Here is a 15,003-nt window from a genome sequence, read left to right on the forward strand (position 1 = left end):
CTGGTTTTGGCACAGAAACAAGAAAAAGTGCTGATGTGACTGAGATCAGGCGACCCTTCCAGCAACAGCAGATCTTTCAAATCAGCCTGTCTGCGCCGCTCACCTCCTGCAATCCTACATCCTTACCTCACGCCAGTACTCCAGGTGCTTTAACATGCACGACACTCTTCCAGCGGTACCCGAGGAGAGGGCCATGACAGCTGACCTTACACGGGACAGCTAAGAAGGAGAGTTAGCCTTGAGCCCCGCTTTTCCTGTTTGCATCGGTTCAGAAAAAATTAAAAACATTTCAGTAAGCCCTGCATCTGCAAAAATTCTCATTTTCCAAGGGGGCGTTTAAAGAAAAATAAGGATGGATGAGTCCCTGGGAAAGTTTAAGGAGACTTGCATGTGCTTTTCGAATCAACTTAAAAGGTATGGTATGAGTGGCTGCTCCGAAGGCTGCAGTGTAACATGCAAATACACTTGGAAGGGGAAGCCTTGTCCCCCTGGGCAGCAGGATACAGCCTGCAGCGGGACTGGAGCCCGGCTACCACACGGGAGCCGACCACCCCTGGTGCCCCACGGCCTCCGCACCTTGCCCCACCGGGGCTGGCGGGGCAGTCTGCCTTCTCCTGGGCTTTTCGATGCACGAGATTTGGACAGGAGAATCTGTTTTGATTAATATATCTTTAAAATCATGTTACAGAAACCCAGTCCCAGCTACTTTGGAGCAGTTCTGAGGTATCTCTCATTAATCCGAAGTATAGAAATGTTAATAAATAGATCTGAAACTTTTCTGCTATGTCATTCTATAATACACTGCTATATAGATATTAAATATGCCTCAGGGTATTAAAAAATTTATGAAAAAGTTACAGTAGTTGATTTTCAAGTATTAATAAATTGGCTATGTTAGCTTGTTTTTAAATACCAAAATGATCTGGCCCCAAATTATTGACTAAACTCTGGCTATGCTTGAATTTAAAAAAAGTATTTTGAATATAAAAAAAAGTGCAAAAAAGCATGAGATGTCAGTTAACGTAGTAACATTGTTGGAACTTCTAAACAACCAGTCTATCACTCTTTTGTGAGCGAATTAAAAAAAGGAAAAAGAATGAAAAAAGGTAAAAGAAAAAAAAAAGAGAGATTGCTCCCAATCTGGGACAGCACTGTCCCAAATTTCAGCAGAACACGAATTTTTACAGCCAAGTTATAAGCCCCAGAAAAAATGGGGTTATCAGTGGATATGCTGTCAGACATAACTATAGCAGTATTTGCGTGCTCCATTATAATACAAATGTACACCTTACCCACCGTTTTCTCTGAGTAACCGTGAGAACAACTTTACAGGTATTCAGTTAAAATTAGAAGCCTCCCTTATTTCCCATCCTCCCCATAAACTGTACAACTCTGTCTACTACTAAAATTCACTGCTACTAGTAGTCATCATCATACATTCAAGATAGAAAATAAACTACTAAAACCTGCTCAGGAGACACTTAGAAGTACACTAAGGCTTAAAAAGTACAGCAGCTCAGGGGAACAGCCGACCACACGGGCAAACAGCTTCGTCGTGTATTTTGCCCTAGGACACAGGCGTTGTCAAGTCCCGTCCTGAACCCTGATCTCGGAGCAACCGAAACAGTTCAAAGAAAGATGGTTTTGACCACAGTCGCTCACACGCGGTGCCTGGTGTGTGATACGACCCTTAGCTGTTTCAACTAGGACGTGAGCATTACTAGGGTGGTAACGCCAATATGACTGACTGCTACTGTGCTAACGCTGATGCTTTGTTAGATTTGGTTCTCCATTAAACATATGTTTTCAGCTCATCTCCTGAAAGATGATTCAAAGCATGGTTAAAAAAAGAGACTGAAAGCAAGAAAAGGCTTTCTAGTTCCAACGCACACATACAAAAGAGGCAACAATTTCAAACTATTGATTTTCTTCCAGTGCAAGCAGCTGACCCGTTGCGTGTCATTCGGCACAGATCTAAACGTAACGTTCTGCATCTCTGGGAACCATTGGAGTAGGAAGTCCTGTGATCTAATGCAAATTCAAGCCAGTCAAGTGAAACGAAGCAACGGAATGATAATCCAGTTTCAGTGACCTTGCTCATGGATGATGACCTCATGAAGACAAAAGCAAAGAAAAAGGCACAAGGCTCAGATCTCATTGATAGTCCTTTCAGAGGGGCAGTATTCAGAGGTTCCCGGCGACGACATGTAGAAGGACTGCGTTTTCCTTTTTAACCTGGCTCGCTTGTTGGCCAGAGACAGGCTGCGCCGGCTTGAATTGATGATTTCTGAAATAAACTTCTTGCAGTCCACGCACACCTCCATCGTGCTCCAGTCCTCCATTAATTCTTTGGGAAATTCTTCATGTGACTTATCCACAGATTTGGACCTTGAGGTCAACCTGAAAGGCAAAAGAGCAGGACCTGTCACATTATTTAGCAGCAGTGGGCCCCAAGGGACACCTTCAGGAAACAGCACGAGAATGGTCTTGATTCAAATCCTCCTTTCTCCTGTCCCAAAAATGACACCAGGAGACCGAACACTGGAGCAGACAGCTTCTGCCCAGTTCAGCAAGATTGCAGGGTCACTAACTGAAGGGCACGTGTAACATTTACCTTGACAAAAACAACCTTACTAATAACTATAAACAGATTATGTGTTTGGCTAATTTGACACAGCATCATAGCACTAGTGATTTATGCAGAGGGTCTATACTGTAGATCCCCTCAAAAAGGAGCATTTCTTTTGTATTTAATTTCTCAGATTAGCTTTGACAACCATCTGCGTATAAGACAAAAAAACAGCAGATAACTTCATAATACCAAAGTGAAAAAAAAATGTGAAAATTAGAAAAATTAGGGGGAAAAAAAGATAAATCTGTGCAAGATATCATTGAATTCCCATTCAGTGAGTGATTCTAGCCCGCAAGATTCATCTCCGGAGAGTCTATTCACACCAGAAAAAGACATGCTAAAGATATATTTGCAGAGGTGCTACAGAAATACAGTTGTCCCAGACTCATATTATTTTTCACCTGTAATGTGAAAAAGGTTTAAGACATGCTGTTAGCATTGCTATTTCTGTAAATCAAAGCAATGAGTGGAAGAGACATGGATTTTCAGGCTTCAGAAAGGTTACTACAGGCATTAGAAACATTGACAACTACAAAACAGGTGGAGCAGTAATTAATGACTGCTAACTCAAGGGGAAACATTTAGGAAGCATTTCCAATAGACACACGTGAGCAAGGGTTATTTTTCACCTGGACATGCTCCGCAGCGATCGGTGGTGACTGGTAGAGGGTTTCTCTGGCCTCATAAAACTTTCTCCTCTTTGCAAGGTTGAAGGTCCCAGTGAGAAGATGGGGAGAGTAGAATATGGCTTTGATGGCAACCGCATCTGTTACGAGAACAGCAGAAGGAACATGCATCATTACAAAGATTATAGCTTTTTAGAAAGGTCTAACCATAAGTTTATTTACTTACTTTTTTGCAACACTGTGAGCATACAGGCCTGTGTAAGCAAGCAAGAGCATGAATCATTTCATTGGGCAAAATTACATTCAAATCAAGAATAAGGGATAAACGTTAGAATCCTCCCCCATCCTCCCCTTAAACAAACATTTTTATTTTTAAACCTTCAATGTAATAACTTCAACCAGAACATGAAGCCAAAAGCAAGGAGAAATGCTAAACAAGAACTACAGCTAAATTAAAAAAATAGGAAAAAAAAAAAAAAGAAATAGCTGTTTTTCCTCTAAAGAAACCTCCTTTGGTAAGTGACACAATAAAGTAGTGATTCCATACATCCCCAGACTTATTGTCTCACTGTTCAACTTAAAATTTTTCATTTTGCCTGCAAATTATTCCTTTTCCCTTCTCCACCCACCAATACTCCAAAAATAATCCAAAAGGTAAATTGCCTTGAAATGTTTTCCGCAACAACAGAGAGATGGACGTGTTAATTGGGGAGTCCAAATAAATTCCATCTCGCTCTCCCATAAGCATAACAGAACAAATGGGTGTTTCTCTCACTTTTAGCCTAGAGTTTCAGTCCAAGGAAGCAATTCTGTCACTTAGGAAGGATCTCGGTTTGCATCTTTTTTTTTAACCTCAACTGTTACAGAAACAAAAATCAACAGTATGCAGCTGAAACATTTGGGGGTTTCTAACATATAAATCAGTGTTTTTCCCTCTGAAACAGTACTCATTTATTAACAGATATTAAGTATTTACCTTTTACAGAACTGACAAGTGTAAGACCAGGTAAAGAAAGAAAACCTTCTTGTTCGACAGCAAAAGCAGAGCTAAAAGAAGAACAGAGGAGTCCACAACGTTAGGCAAAGTCCCGCACAATAATGGCTTCCTCTATCAGTTGCCATCAGTGAGACCACAGGTGCAGCACTACATCCAGTTCTGCGGCCCGTACTTCTAAGATGATATTGAAAAGAATGGTCCAGAATTGTATCTTCATATATTTAGAAATACACCTTAAATTTTTTACCTAAATTAAATACTTGCCAGTTCATTATTAACTTATTTTTACTTCCCCCTCACTGATGCTTTTATCATTAATACACAAAAAAGCAATGGGAAAGTAAGAGTGACAGCAGTAAGGAAGGGTAACTGTTACAACGGAAAACCACAAGAACAAATGGGCATAAATTCAGCCATGAATACATTTAGGCTGGAAATTGTTCCTAGCCATCTGGGTCGGGTTCTGGGCTACAAAGTTTTTGCCTGTGATAACATTTGATGATTTTCTTCCAATCCTATGTTCTTGAAAACTAGGGGAGGTGCAGAAAAGAGCTATTATAACAGTCTTACTTGAGGAAAACTTGCTTTATAGTGGGATAATAAATCTCATCTATTCAGTTTATTCAAAGGAGGTAGGGGTCACAGCTTAAGAACATTTCTAGGAAGGAAAGGCATTGAACAATGAAAAGTTCTGCAGTCAAACAAAAGATGACATACTGAGATCCAAAGGCTCAGGTGATGCTAGATAAATTTGGTTAGAAATAAAAGTGAACAATTTTAATAGTGGGGTAAATTAGTTAAAGCATCAATTCACTTTGACATTTGATAAAAGCTCATTACTAAGCTTTATATATCCTGACAATATGCAACAGCTGAATCTACTGAATGACATTTTAAGATTCTTGTCCCTCTGCCTTAAACATATTAAATCTTTAAATTAAATCTGCATGCTAGACACGGGTAGGCCTGTAGGTAAAATACACTGTGAAGTCAAAATAAACTTGCTGGCGGTGTTCAAGCACAAGTCAAAAGTGGGAGAAAAGGACACTGGTTCTACTGGTAAATACCAATTCACAATCTACAGTTTACAGAAAAAAATGTTAATGGGTTCTTCAATATTAAACCTCCTTCTGGGGTCATGTGTTATCTGACTTCTCTGAAGGCTTTCATTCCCTCTTTGCTTGATAGTGAGGATTAATTTGAAAAACCTGTTGTAATTTCCTACTGCTAGCTGTAATTCTATTTTCTGGAATAGAAATGCTAAGCAATACTGCAGAAGGCATGGGGACAGAAATCACTTTAGTCAATGAAGATTAAAACATACACATACAGATACACTCTGATAATTGCAAACGCTACTTCATTTTTACAGACAATCTAAACAAATAAGGTATTTCCATGAAAAGTTCTGATGGTTCTGCGCATAATTCAAGGAAGCTGACCCATATGTTATACATTTAGGGGGAGTTAGGTGTATATTCCTTCTTTTTCTCCAATACAGGGTAAGAAACAAATCTGTAAATGGGAGGCTTGTGCAACTGGCCTCCCTCAATAAGCTTCGGAGCCTCCACAGACCCAGCCCTACCTTTCCTTTCTTGAGAGCAGTGTAGACATCTTTATATTGCTGGTACTTTTCCAGCTCCGCCTTCACCAGCACCTGACGGATGTGCATGACTTCCTCCACCGTCAGAGCCAGACATTCCACCGGGTAACAGAACTCCTCCTGGAAGCCAAAAAACCCGTATTATTTGAAAGCCCAATGGCTTCTTCCAGACTTCAACCTAGGCGACCAGCCACCTGGTTAGTAACTCCAGAAACAGAGGGTTTCTCCCTTCAAACTGGAATAGCACTGGCTCATTCATGGGCATCACATGAGTTTCAAACCATCGGAGACTGCGTAAGCGTGATCTAAATGGTCTGATCTTCAGCCTTCACAAGAATGACAGTTTTCTTCACCTTTCCTCCTCAAACCACTTGGCCCTTCTCTCCGTTTGTCTTTTACTACAAAGATCTGTTTCAAACCAATCAACGCTCAGGTTTATAATTTGAGAGGGAAAAGGTAATTTGGCAGATGGTATTACTAGTAAGTATATTGTTTGAAGACACGCAAGTTCTCTGAGACTTTGTGGTGCCCAGAGTGGCCAAGGAAAGTTGTTAGTAGCCCATTCTAGCAGAAATTTTTATTCAGTGGTACCACATCTTGGTGCCTATATGATCAGAATCCCACCAAGACTACAAAAAGCTATGGCAGTTCAGGCAGAAAAGTTCTCCTTTCTGCCCCAAGAAAGTAAAGCAGCAATTTAAGCCTTATAGAATGATCTTCAAATAGAAATCAGAAGAACTGGTTACCCAGTGTTGCATTATTAACGGCAGAGACTCAAATAGAGACTAACAACGCAACTTCCCACTTAGAAAATTTTGCGTCTGTCCTGTAGTACAGCATTTAGGAGAATATTGAGTAGAGAACTCCTGAATTTGGTACCAGAGAATAAAAAGCACCAACCCAATTTGTAATCCAGCCCTGTAGTTGATTATACATTTCCAACAGAAAGACAGAAACCTCTGTGGGAACTCCCATCGCTTTATGCTTAGTGAACCTTTTCAGCCAACCCAGAGGGGCTACTGTGCGGGAATGACAATGACATGTAACGCTCTCTGAATGAACGAAGGAAATTTCTCCTGCAAATACAAAGACGTGGCTGACAGTTTGGAGCTCTCGTTTACAAATTGAAGTGATGAATCGGATTAGTAGTGAAATGCTCCATTTCCATGTACTCAGAGGTCTGTTCTGTCTTTCCATTAGATAAAAGGAAAATCTTTCTACGTTGCAGACCTGGCAAACATTAGCATTTAGGAACCACCACATTTTTAAAAACTGTTGTCTTACCTATCTAGAAAGGGAACACAAAGAAACTTCACTCTGTTTAAGGTACCCCACAAAAGACTAGAATTGAGTTAACTTTGTTAGATTTGCCAGCTAAACCTTGGGGGTATAGAGTCACTACTTTTCTGGAAAGAACAAACTACGTCAAAAGCAACTGCAATTTGCTCTGAGGTGTAAAACGGCACAGCCCGAACAAAATAACTTCTGTTCCTTATGAGCAACTTTACAGCTAAGCAGCGGCTCTCAGCATTTCATTCTGGGTTCTTCCCATAGCAACTGCCTTGCTATGGAGAAAGCACGGCTGAAGGCTGGGGCGAGACGGGAGAGGAAGTGGGTGGGAAAGCGGGATGCACACAATGCCAGCGAAACCCTCGATTCTGCATCGTGGGAGGCTGAGAGAAACTGTCCAAGGTGAATGAGGCTGACTGAATGCTTGCAATCAATCAGAGCTTTAAGTCCTTTAGAAATACGTTTCTTACTTGAAACTCTTCCTTCCCCCTCATGAACGCCCATTCCTTTAATTTACAGAACGATGACGTCAGGGAATATTGCTCCTTTGAAGAAAGTCTGCAGATCTGCTATAGGTGTAGAGCGGGTACTAGGGGAATAGTGTGGGCCTGTCGTTGTACCAATCAAAAATGATTATCACTAAAGCAAATAGAAATAGCTAGCAGGCAACAGGGGAAACATAGAAAATGTTCACATGTTTAAATGCTAATGTTTTAATTCCAGAGGTTACACAAGGACAACAAAATGTTAATGCAACATTAAATGAAAGATAAATATTATGCTGATTTCAGAAAACAGCTTGATTTTTTTTTCCCTTTTTGGAATAGAAGTAAGTACATGAGAAAATCTTTTGTTTCAACATTAGCTCTAAGGCATTGAAACTAATTCAAATTAGGCTAAGCACTGACTAAACTTCATTAAACAATGATGCTTTGGAGTTATTGCTCAAACTTCCAACAATAATCTGCACCCAAGTTAGGCAGCTCCAAGTGAGAGAACTTCAGCTCTCTGCAACACTTGCATACAACAGAACATACTAAAGACTAAATGTGGTTTGAATGGTCTTGATTTTCTGGAATTGTACTCGATACTCATTTTAATATTAAAGACAAGTCAGTATTCTTATTTTTAAAGGGAAAAAAAATTTTACTTAAAAATACTATTTTGAACTTGAAGTTTCCATGATCCTCATGAGAACTGGCTTAACACTTTGACTGTGCAATCTTATTATATACACTGTAATAGCTTAAGGTGTATACGTGTAATTTTTTTTTACTCAGGAAAAGCAGGTAGTAAGAATTACATATCCATAACGTGAAATAAAGTGCTTTGTAGGTCATTCTCAGCATACACACACCTAATAGGTCCTTATGACTAACACATTTTTACACTAATACATTCCTTGTAAAAATTCTCATTAAAGGATGTCACTAGGCATTCAAATGAGCTGCCGTAGTAAACTGCAATATGAACAAGTGCCGGATTGGTCTCTAAATTCTGCAATTCACGATTAGTCAAGCACTCTGGTTCTGGTTGCTTTTGCAGACTAGAAGTTTCTAAGAAATCAGCTGGATATCTCAACTATAAACTCTCCTGCAACAGGTTTCACACTTTCACTTATTGGTTGGGACAAGAAAAAGAAGGAAAAAATTAAATTATTCATGTTAAATTCTACCTAGGAGTAAATGAATCAGTTTTTCTTTTCAGTGGATTTGCCTTCCGTGGTACATAGCTATTAGTTATTCTGCAAGTTCTGATACGTAAGTGTGCTGAGGACCGAAACCATATGTAGGTTTTCAAGTAAAACAGATTGCAAATGCCCTTCCATTCTACATAATGTACCTTGCTAGAAACATAAAACCTTATTCTTTTCAACATAGTCCAAGGATTACAATAGTTTTGCTGGATTTTTGCTGCAGGATCTTCACGTGCTGTAACATTTAAGGTCTGTCCCATTGATAATCTTGTGATGTTGCATTTTTAGTTTGCTGTCCTTTCAGAACTGATTTCTTTTCCCCGTGAGGTGATTGAAGACACAGAAATATCCTACATACATTGAAATCAACGACAATCAGGTGCAATGTCCAAGCCTAAGCTTTAATTCTTGCCACAGCTTAGGAAGTGCTCCCCTAGGAGGGAACATGCTGGTGAAGGTGATTTCCAAAGCCAGCAAAAAGAGGCAAACCTTTGTGGATTTCCACCTGCTGGCAAAAGCTCTCTCACAGAGATAGTACATAGCCCCTGCCACCCCACACATGGCTGCTTCAATGGGATGAGAGCTGAGCAGAGAAGCTGTTTGCATAGTTGAAAAAAGTGGTCTGAAAGTCATCCTTGGAAATAAACTGGTTATCCTAGGAACCTGAACAATAGATAGGAAGCAGAGAAGCGAATGCTGTGTATAAATGAAACCATTAGCTTTGGTCCTCTGGGTCATGAAAAAAAATAATGATAAGAATAATAATTATTAAAAAAGCAAACAGACTACAAAGGCATCCATATGTACATCTCAGGACACTGGCTTCATCTCGCTGATTAAGCACCAACTCAGCTCACTACAGCAAGCGCACCACCAGGGCTGACCCCCCCCCCCCCCCCCGCCCCCAATCAACGAGCTGCCCTGCCTTTCCCTGTAGCGCTGGTAGGGTGACGTATCAAAAGGACTACGTTTGGCATTTTTCCAAGTTTGTTTCCCCTCCCCACCTACTTAGGCCTAACTCTGATGAGACGCCAGTTCATAAAACTGTCGTTAGTATGCAAGACAGACTAGTTTCTTGCTAATCCTGCTAAGAGACTGTAGCAAACCCCTGCCTGTTTTCACTGGCTTTGAGGGCTATTTATTGACGAGGTCTCTTTCACCTTGAAGAGAAACTGCGGTCGCAGGAACAGGTGATAAGAAATGAAACTCCATCAGTCCTGGAGGAAGGGATGAAGAAGTGTGAAGTCAAATAAAAAGTAAATAATATTCTACACTTATTGAGAAGCATTCACTCCAGGAATGGCAATGTTACATGTGCAGCATCTGGCGCAGCCGCTGAAAGAACCTGGCATCTCTCCGGGGAAGGAAAGACTTGCAGCAAGCCAAACTGTGGACCTGGGCCAGTGCCAGCATATCAGAAACCATCTACCAAAACTAAAAACAAAAGTATTGTGGGAGTTGTCTGTCGCACCCTAGAGGGCACTATTGCCAAGTTAAAGAATTAGCTCTCTAGGCATCAAATAAAATAGGTTCTTATTAACAGAACATCATTTCACTACTGATTTTCCTTCTTTCTCACTTCATAGCCAAAACCAAGCTAGGTGACGGTGCTCTGAAGATTAAAAAAAATAATCCCAAAACCTCCCAAGCACAAAAGAAACTAGTAAAACCTCTCTCGTATGTTCCCACATTAGCCTGACTTATCTAATGTCTTTTTCTCCCTTTTCCTTTAGTATTTTTAAGGGGGAGTGGAGTAATTGAATTAGGTTTTTTGCAATGGTTTTATTTTGTATATATCTTTCTAGGCATATGTCAGTGAACAGACTGACAGAAGGAAAATACACATGTGGTCAAAAGGTCCTCTTAAGAACTTGGTTGACCTATTTAAAATAATGGCTTCATATATAAGATTTTTAAGTTGCATGATGCCCTCAAATACATGATATGAGATCAGTATTATGATGTAACATATTTAGATAGACTAAAAGTGTGATGGAGCAAATGCCTCAGTATAACATATAATGCTTTCTCCCCTTCTCCCTTTAAACAATATGTCTGTGAATGACTCTGGGCCTATCAGAAAATAAAGCTTGTGCTTCCACATATAGTGAGTGCAGCAGGCGATGACATGACAGTCCATTTTATATGACAGTGTCTTCAAATGCATGCTGAAGGAACTCTCCAGCTTGGTTCTGATGCAGTATGTTCTGCTCCAAGTTCACTTTGGCAGAAGTAGTCTACTTGCGTTGTGTGTTTATCATCACGCTACTACCTGACCTTCACTTGGAATGAGAAACTACATGCTACTTGGAAGGATATAATAACCAAAATCCATCAGACCCTCTGAAAAGAAGAGGAGGACGCATGTTGTGGGAATATTTGGAGATTATTTTCTTGTTACCATTCAACTTCATCATCTAATAGGTTTGGATCCTGGCTACCATCTCTTGGGCCAACAGAAACACTCTTCAAAGCCCATTACTACCACTGCACTACAAGATGAGTGAATATTCCCTTCCTTTCAAAACTAGGATGTGTTTATCGATTTCTCTATTCACGAGCACCTCATGGGGCATACTTCGAAACCCTGCTGGTAGGAAAAGAGGCGAAGAATATATCCTGCATGACATTACAAAGCACTAATCAGTATGTCAACATAAAAGAACCAGGATTTCATACCCTTTGCTGTTTATACTCTGTTGGAAAACAGCTCTCAATTAAAGCTAATTGATCAAATGTACTGTACTTTCTTTTCAAGCAGTAATACAGGTTTTTGCCTCAGTAACTTCAACAAAGCAACATAAAGACAAACCTTGATTTGGATTACTGAAAGAGCTTTCCCATGTATAAACATTACCACACAAGTTCTTGAGGTGGGAAGAAAAGAAACCATTCCATTCATTCAGCCATTAACTAAAATACTTCCAACAACTAAAAATTTGCCCCAAATCCCAAAATAGATCCACTGCTTTGGAATTGTCTCTATTCAAATGGAAAATCAGTAAGGTGAAGTTCATCTGTTTTGGCAATGTTCTGAAATAAAATCAAGGCACGTGGCTTTACTCAGAGTCCTAATCAAAGTGCAAATGTTTTTTGAGGCACCTGTACCTGGGATTTTGGATAAATACGCTAGAGAGACAAAGTTCAAATCTTGATTTCAAAACGTCTGTAATAGCCAAGGGCTGTTTCTGAATTGAGGAGTTTTCTTTGAGTCAAGTTCTAATCACACTGAAGCCAAGTTTTAATTTTCATTATACTCTTAGCATGCCTCTTTTTCTCTCTCCTATCACCCACTCCACTTACAAGTGATCTGGAGCTCTGTTTTGAAGGTGGTAGGAACTGTCTCACATTGGTTGGTGTTTCCTTTTCAATGGAGTGTCGTCTCTGAGGTGGCTGCCGTCTCTCAGGCTGTGGTGTAGATGATATGGGCAAGAACTTTGGAGGCACTAAAGATTCAATCAGTATAATAAAATTAGTTCCTGTAAGATACACTGTTGGATAACATTGCTCAGTACTTAAACCAGCCACTGATTTGCTAGAATTCCCACTATTGGTTGCTGAAGTTACACATCCATACTCAGAGCATCTTCAAGACAGGTATCACATTTTCCAGACTGAGAGAGTAGGAATACTCAAAAAACCAGCAAATATAGGCATGCTACTGTCCAGTTACCATTGTATATAAATTTAGTGTTTCGGGGTATTATTGGCTTATTCTACTTATTTCACCACTGTGCACAGAAAATACATTCAGAGATTACATGTTTCATTACAAAACCTTTCCAGTGAAACTGAAACACTTTGAAAAAAATGAAAAATATTGTTACACAGTAAAGCCTACAATAACTGTGCCTGAAAAAAAAAAGAACAGATCCTCCCCTCTTCCCAGTAAGTTCTTATGAGAAATACTGGTGATTGCTATGAGTCTTTCAAACAAGTACATTCACTGCCACAGTGACAGAGATGCAGGAAACATTTAAATTCGTCTTAGGTTAGAATGTGTTTCTGCAGCAACAAATCCTTTTATGAGATGAACATAGCTGAACTACCCCCCATTCACTTCTGACTTCCTCTACAGATCCACATCAAATTAAAGTATGAAACCACCTTCTGTTTCACAAAGTTATCCACATACAGTGTAGGCTAATGCCTTCCAATTGTTAATCACATTTGACCTATTCAGCAGGTTCTAGGGTTCAGCTTTAGAGAGTTATTTCATTAACAACACTCAGCTTCAGCTTTCTATAAAAGTTTCAGACAATGTTCATAGAACAGAAGACAACAGAAGAGTGTAAAAGCAGCCACTGGGCTCTTTCATCAAAACTCACTCTTTCTGCTGCTGGTGCCTTCTTGAGACGGGTCTTCCACTTGTGAGGGTGAGATGCTGCTGCTGCTTGCTGATTTGTGCACTGATTCCTCCTGTGTGGTAAGAGGAAAAGAAACAGAATTCCTCAGGGATTGTTTTTTCTTCTCTTACTGCTTCTTAGCACACAGAAATCAGAAGCGATCAAAAGTATTTGGCACCATTCAATCACTCAAAGCCCTAGAAGAAGTCCTGAGAGACACATTGACTCTACACAGCACTGAGTAAATGGAATTTTCAATGCTAAATTTTTTTAGAAATTGAAATAAATGGTACGTGGTTGGAATTCAGTATATTTAACTATCGCATGAAAGAACAAGATCAGAGAGAGGTGCATGAATCCATTGTAACCTGTCAATTTTCCTCATTGTATTCAAGGACTTCTAAGGATTTGCAGCTACAGCAGATACGTTAACTCAACTTTATATCTCACACTAGCAAGGAATCAGCACTTGGATTTCTCTGGTCTCCAAAGGAATGAGAGCCACTCATACAAGTGACTCAGGTAAAGAGAAATTAATCTGATCTCCACTGCACTGTTCCCTAATCCTGGTGCGTTTCTCCTTTCTTCTGTATTTAAAAGGAATCTCACTCATTATGTAAGCATGTTTCATCACAACAGCCAAGAGCAATTCCTGTAAGATGAATGAAAGTGAAAGGGGCTTTGACTAACACCTTTCAGCTATCTAAAGCATTATGCCACCCAAATTATTAAATCCTTTGCTTTCACTTAAAACCTCTGTCTTCAGCCACTGGATACCAGCAAGATACAGATCATCACAGGAGCCTCCCAAAGGAACAGAGTTGAAGGACTGAGTGTGAATGCTCTTTAGCTCTAATGTGAATGCTTTCAACCAAGGAGACTTACATCATTTAAGTTGTCAAGATTTACAGATCAAACAAGTGACCTGCTCTAAAACCCAGAAAGTGGCTGAGCTTCTCTCTCACAGATTTCCTTAGTTACGTGAATAGCAAGCAGGAAAACCTCTACTGGCTGAAAGATTGCCTTCTTTGGTAACAGCAAGTCAGAAAAGAAAAGCTGGCAGATCACCTCAATGAGCACCATGCATCACGGGACAGAGGCCTCTACAAATTCCCATCAGGTGATCTGTACTTTATGCTGAGCCCAAGGGTATGCACTGCATGTGAGGACACTGTGATGTATACTGTTCCCACGTATATGCCACAACACAATATTCTGCAAAGGGACTCAAACCAGTCCAGATTCCAAAACAATATATTCACTTTAACATATCAAGTGTGACCCTGCAAACCAGTTGTGATGGGAAGCTTGTAGGGAAATTTGAGCAGCCCATTTAGCTACAGCAGCTGGTTTACTCCCAAAAACCAGTAGAGTTTAGCTACAGAGCTAGCTCAGATAGCTTTGCATATCACTGCTTCATGCCACGTGGTTGCCTTAAAAGACCACTTGGAGAACTTGCAAGACACTTGGATGCACTGTTCTTTAGAAGGGGTGCAACAGTGTTCACAAGTCTAGAGTAAAACATTTCAGTTTTGTGAAGGAGAATAACCCCTGTACAAAGGGAACTACTAAACTTTTCACTTTGTAGAAGTCAGATTCGTCTGAGTGTAAGATTTCTTTCCCATTGCCAGAGGAGCTAACAAGCTAAGACGAAGAACTAAGTAAGCTGTCAACTAAAAAAACATAACCATGGTGCTGTGCTGCTCATTTTTATGAATGAAGAGCAGCCAGGGCTTCAGAGAGGGCTTTCTGAGGAGCAGGGGGGGAACAGCTTTCTCTGGAGCACAATCCAAGCAATCCTTGCTTGAGAGAA

At 40.1% G+C, this 15,003-nt stretch overlaps 1 protein-coding gene across 1 annotated transcript in view; it reads right to left on the reverse strand.

Moving 5' to 3' along the window:
* Positions 1-2,147: 2,147 nt before the first annotated feature.
* The window catches only part of SPIRE1 (spire type actin nucleation factor 1), a gene marked incomplete at both ends in the record, with an annotated part of 130,460 nt that continues 117,604 nt past the window's right edge, over positions 2,148-15,003 (reverse strand). The window contains 7 exons of the mRNA XM_082318243.1: positions 2,148-2,400; positions 3,262-3,398; positions 3,485-3,512; positions 4,235-4,305; positions 5,841-5,978; positions 12,148-12,290; positions 13,173-13,263. Of these exons, the coding sequence (XP_082174369.1) occupies positions 2,148-2,400; positions 3,262-3,398; positions 3,485-3,512; positions 4,235-4,305; positions 5,841-5,978; positions 12,148-12,290; positions 13,173-13,263 (861 nt within the window). The remainder of the gene's footprint in view (positions 2,401-3,261; positions 3,399-3,484; positions 3,513-4,234; positions 4,306-5,840; positions 5,979-12,147; positions 12,291-13,172; positions 13,264-15,003) is intronic.

This window comes from Platalea leucorodia, assembly GCF_965183815.1.
Source record: "Platalea leucorodia genome assembly, chromosome: 1".
In the NCBI taxonomy this organism is placed as follows: domain Eukaryota; kingdom Metazoa; phylum Chordata; class Aves; order Pelecaniformes; family Threskiornithidae; genus Platalea; species Platalea leucorodia.